The following is a 5749-nucleotide window of genomic DNA, read 5'->3' on the forward strand; positions in this document are numbered from 1 at the left end:
CATCACTGAAGAAGGGAGTTTTAGGGAGGTATTTGAAAGGAAGCAAGTGATGTGGCAATGTGGACATTCCCTGGGAAATCCTCCCACTCATAAGGAGTAGTAGCAGGGTGATCAGGCAAGATTGGCATTATTTGCAAAATGAAGGTGTAGAAGCAATGTCACAATACGCTGTCAGAGTGATAGGGCTGGAACAGACAGCAAAGAGTCTTACAATAGAAGACAAGCAGTCGGGGTGGATCCAAGGGGCGTAACTTGCACCCCCCACAAACACCCTTGATTCCTGCTTCAGCTAAAGTTTAAAGCCAACTGCCTAGCACTGGCATTTATATTTAGGCAGCAGTGAGGGAATCACCTGACTTAATGGCTCATTATAATTTGCTTGATTCCTTCTAAACTCATCATTCCACAGGTGTTAAGAAGTTGAACCCACTTTCCTATTAAATAGTCTTTAATGGTTCCGCTATTGCAGCTATCCTTATTTCTGTAAGGCTGTTGTTAACTGCTTCCAGTAATGTAGCTCCCATTTTACAGCCTGGCAAACTGTTTTTTAACTCAAGCTAAAAACATTAACTCATGTGTGGAAACATTTGCTCAGGTGTGAACATCACTTCCAATGAAGCTTTGGAAGCACTGTCCAGATGCTCAAGAAGGCTTTTGTTTTGTTTTGATTTTGTTTTATGAATCTGAAAGAGAGGCATACATTTCTATACCGACTCCAGGACTAATGTAACAACAATTTTGGATTTTTTTTGCCTAGTTTGTTGTGTTACATATATATGATATAGCAAAATAATGCACATTCCAACTAACATTTTTTGCTTCAAAGTTAAATAATATAGGTCTAGGCCCCCACTTATTAGTTAAGCTTCATTTCTTTTTAACTAGACAAAAATCTGTGTTGTGTTATATGTGATGATGCACCACACCATCTGTACGCCCCTTTTCAAAATCCTAGGTCTGCCCATGCAAGCAGTATGTGTTGATGTGGTAGAGGAAAAGCAGCAAGTGGAGGGGTACAAAGAAAAGAGAAAATCAGTTTAGTGATGACTTATGGAATGGTTTTTGCAACATAATTTGGAATAGGTAGAACCTGAACAAGATTGTAGTTGTCAAGATCAAAATGGAGACTCTTGCATTTGTCAGCACCCAAGAGGAATTTTAGCATGACTGAGAAGAGAGGCTAGAGCTTAGCAGTGTTAGACAAGTGGAAGTTTCAGGATTTAACTCTGACCTGAATGTGTGAATCAAGACAGAGGATCAAATCAAAGAAGATTTCTTAATTCTTTCTCCTTTGCTTTTGATTTCTGTTGCATATACGCTGTTGAAGCATAACTGGATAACTAAATTAACCAAGGGTAAAAATGCTTGGAAAAGGGCTCCATCTGGTGCTAAAAGAGCATAGAACTGACTCCCATTTAATAGTCTTCTATCTAAATAGTAACCAGGCCCAACCTGGCTCAGATTGTATGGTTAAACAAGATTAAGTAAGGCAGCGTGATATGACAGAGAAATATCTTAGCTGCTGGTTTTTATATCCATTACTCAAATCTAACCTTCCTGGTCTTGTTTTAATAGACAAAAAGGATGTGGGTTTTCAGCTGCGTTATCTAACTGTTAGCTTAATATTATTTACAAATCTCATCAAGACACTGGCTAACATATCTGAAGTTGGCTATAAAACTGCCAACTAACAGTCTCAGGCTGTACCTTGATAGGTCTTGCAAGTCACATTAAGCAAACTCAACTGAGTTAAAATAGAAAAACATGTATTTTTGCCCATGAAAACAGGACCTTACATGCTCCATAGTTTTTATCTGTACAGCTTTGCTAATTTTAAAAAATATACTAAAATACTTTATTGGCATAATGTTATCAAAGTATAAAACACACCCTTTTGGTGACCATCAGAATTAGATGCAATTTGCTCGTGATAAGATTAATGCTTTCCTCTTGCCATTGCCATTCATTCCCAATTAAGTGGCAGAGGCTATAGCTCTCTCACAACTTTTTTAGTTTCTTCTACAATTATGCACAATTAATACCTTTGATCATTTCTAAAACTACAAGGAAAATGTGTTTCTGCACCTCAGATACTCTTGTTCCACATCAGCTATGTAGTCATTTCTCTCTTGGTTTCTACTCCCTGGTTCCAACCTGTGGCTTTGGATCATTATAACTAACGACTTACCAAAATCGTAATTTCACAGAAAATGTGAAATCCAGCATTGCCTGCAAAATTGGGTAATGTCTGTGAAATCTGTGGCGGGGGAAATAACTTACTGAAAATAAAATGCTGGCTCACCAATTGGCAGTGAGGGGTAGGACCACATGACAGTCAATCAGTGGCAATGGGTGGGGCCATAGAGGCCCCTCATCCAGTTAGAGCTGGGGTGGGCAAAATGCTGCCTGGGTCCCGGATGTGGCCCGCCAGGCCATTCAATCCAGCCTGCGGGGCCCCTAAAAAATTTAGAAAATTAATATTTAACCACCCCTGGCTGCCTATCATGTAGCCCTCGATGGCTTGCCAAAATTCAGTAAGTGGTCCTCTGCCCAAAATAATTGCCCACCCCTGAATTAGAGGCATGGGGGGCTCACTGCAATCAGCCCGCAAAAATGGCAGCCAGCCCTGCAATCGCTCATCAAAACTGGCCAGTCGCCGACTCGAGTTGGGTAGACAAAGTTATAACAGTAACAAAATTACAGTACAGCCAATATGATTACTACCTAGAGATTGGCCAAAGCTTGAGTGAACTAGAATCTTATTAAAACATTTTTAAAGTAAATATTTCAAATGATTTCTTTTAAAGAAAAGATTTAATTATATTCTTATCTTTTTTTATCATTCACATATTCAAACGTGTGTATGACTGCAAATATGTATTCAACTAGATATTTTATTAATCCTAGTCATGAATAAATATAATTTCCTCTTGCATTCATTTACTTGTATTAGCCTCTTAAACCAGATCGTATAGGGTTGGACACTGCAGCCATCAGACCCTAAGTGGCCAAATAACCATGTAAGAACCACTAATTTATATTCCACAGTCAATGCACTGAATCAACACATGTCCAGTGCCTGCTCACACAAAATGACAGCCCATTGTCTTCACTAAGCACTGGATGAAAATAGGCCTGTGCAGTTCATTAGAAGTTGGGAGCCTAAGGACTTCAGAAGGAGATAGGATATGAATAAGAAGAACAATGATATTCTGAAATAAGTTATTCAGGAATGCTTATTCCATTCCTAAAGAGCTATTTTGGAATAACAAACTTTAGGACTGGTCTGAGACAGACGAACCTGGATAACTATGTCTCTGCACACTCGTCATGGCTAGCAATAATGCACATTGTGTGCATGAGAAAAGAAAGAAGTGTTGAGATACAAGACTGCTGAAAGCTGAAAATAAAATCTAAGGCCATTAAGTATCAGGCCAGCAGGGCTTTAGAAAGTAGAAACTGGGCCAACTCTACAGCCCCAAAAACTGGCACAAGAAGCAAGGGGGGAGTTCCCACCTTTCTAAAGAGAATCATAGGGGTTAGGGTCACAAGCCAACAGGCTAAAGGGAGGGAACAGGTGAAAGATAAAGAACCATCAATACTGGGGTAACATACACTCAGCACCCTCATTTCCCAACCACACCTTTATTCCCTAGAGCGCTCAAACAGCAGCCCACAAGTCTGAATCCAGCTCTTTCAGTTCAAAGTCCTGGCTGACCAAGCCAGTGAGAGTTCCTACTCTGCACCCCCTTGCGCAAAGTTGTTCAGCTCCCACATGCACCCTGCTCCTCTTCCCTTTACTCCAGCCTCAAGCTTCCTCTTCCTTTTTCCCTTGCCTCCAGCCCTAAGGGCTTCTGGGAGTTGCAGTCCAAATGAACAGACATCACAGCTCTGCAGACCGCTCCCCAGTTGCACCTGATGTTACACACATTATGTTACCACATTCAATTGCTTTTATTGAAAATTGTCTCCCTGTGATCAGTATGGCCAACCTGAAACATTTAAAAAAACCAAAACAAAATCAATGAATCATAGAAAGTTAGGGTTGGAAAGGACCTCAGGAAATGATCTAGTCCAATCCTCTGCTCAGAGCAGGACCATCCCCAACTAGATCATCCCAGCCAAGGCTTTGTCTAGCGAGGTCTTAAAAACCTCCAAGGATGGAGACTCCACCACCTCTCTGGGTAACATGTTGCAGTGTTTTACCACCCTTCTAGTGAGAAAATTCTTCCTAACATCTGATCTAAACCTCCCTTGCTGCAACTTGAGACCATTGCTCCTTGTTCCGTCATCTGTCACCACTGAGAACAGTCTCCATCCTCTTTTGAACCCACCTTCAGGTAGTTGAAGGCTGCTGTTAAATTTCCTCTCAGCCTTCTCTTCTCTAGACTAAATAAGCCCAGCCTCTCATAAGTCACGTTCCTCAACCCCCAAGCCATTTTGTTGCCCCTGGCTGGAATCGCCCCAATTTATCCACATCCTTTCTGTAAGGGGGCCCACAACTGAACACAGTAATCCAGACGCGGTCTCACCAGTGCTGAATAGAGGGGAAGAATCACTTCTCTTGACCTGGGGGCAACCCACCCACCAATGCAGCCCAGTATGCCGTTGACCTTGGCACTAATGGCGCATTGCTGGCTCATATTCAGCTTATTGTCCACTGTACCCCCCAGGTCCTTTTCTGCAGAGCTGCTGCCGAGCCTGTCAGCCCCCAGCCTGTCCTGGGGGCTGAAAACCATATATCCACCTGTCCCCCAAATGATTGAATTATAAGTTGTGAATTAAAAAAAAAATCCTTGTAGGGTTTTTTTTTTAATTTCCCCGCTGGTACCGGAGCACCTTGTGTTTTTCAGCCTGCCCCTGTAATTAGAAAAGCTAGAAATATTCCATTTGACATGAAAGCTGACACGTGTTACGATCCCAGCCCAGCTGAGACTTCCTGAGAAGCCCTGTGCGATTCCTGAAGTCCGAGACGGCAACTCCGGCATCAGGCTCTCCAGTTACCTATATTGTAATGTGCAATCCAATACACAAGCCCTTGTCCAAGCCACGCTTGTGAGCCACAGAGTACATTTCTACCGCAGTCAGTACAAGGGCACGCTGGCTCTGCCCCGGCCTGTAGCTGCGCTAGGCTCGGAGGCCGCACTTCTTAGCCTCCACCCGGCAGGGCAGCCACAGTAACGCCGCGTTGCCAGGCGCAACACCCCGCTGACCTCAAGACGAGAGAAACTAAGCCCAGGAATGGCCAGGCCTGCCTGATCGCAGAGGTCAGGAGTGGGGCCTGGGCTCTGGGCAGCCCCACAGCGCCCGTGCCAAGCCTAGGCCGGACTGTGCCCGCCCCTACGAAGCCTCCAGACTCAGGCCGTGCGCGGACACCTGCCCGCCTCCCGCGCGGCATTACCCGGGGCCTCTCCCGTGCCCGCCCCCAGGCTCGCCCCGCCCCGCGCAGCCGCAGTGTGTCCGGGCCTGGCTGCAGCGGAGCAGCGTCCCGCCGCGATGCTGCGCCGCCTGGCTGCTACGGGCAGGTGAGCGCCCGCCGGCCCCTCTCTGCCCCCTGTGCTAGCGCGGGCACGCGGGGGCTCCCTGTCTGCGGTTCCCGAGGTGCACTGCCCCTGTGGCAGGGCTGAGGGCAGCGCAGAGCCGTGGCTCTCACCCTCTTTTGTGCCAGGACCCATTTGCAAACTTCGGCGACCTGTCCCGACTCCAAGGGAAAGGCCTCAAGGTGGCCCGAGCGTTCAAGTTTGTGGAT

At 45.3% G+C, this 5749-nt stretch overlaps 1 protein-coding gene across 1 annotated transcript in view; it reads left to right on the forward strand.

Moving 5' to 3' along the window:
• The first annotated feature begins 5423 nt into the window (after positions 1-5423).
• The window catches only part of SOD2 (superoxide dismutase 2, mitochondrial), a 14505-nt gene continuing 14179 nt past the window's right edge, over positions 5424-5749 (forward strand). Inside the window, exon 1 of the mRNA XM_019550013.1 lies at positions 5424-5525. Within this exon, the coding sequence (XP_019405558.1) occupies positions 5497-5525 (29 nt within the window). The 5' untranslated portion in view covers positions 5424-5496. The remainder of the gene's footprint in view (positions 5526-5749) is intronic.

The sequence above is a fragment of the Crocodylus porosus genome, unplaced genomic scaffold (assembly GCF_001723895.1).
Source record: "Crocodylus porosus isolate Cpor-Errol unplaced genomic scaffold, CroPor_comp1, whole genome shotgun sequence".
NCBI classification, from domain to species: Eukaryota; Metazoa; Chordata; order Crocodylia; family Crocodylidae; genus Crocodylus; species Crocodylus porosus.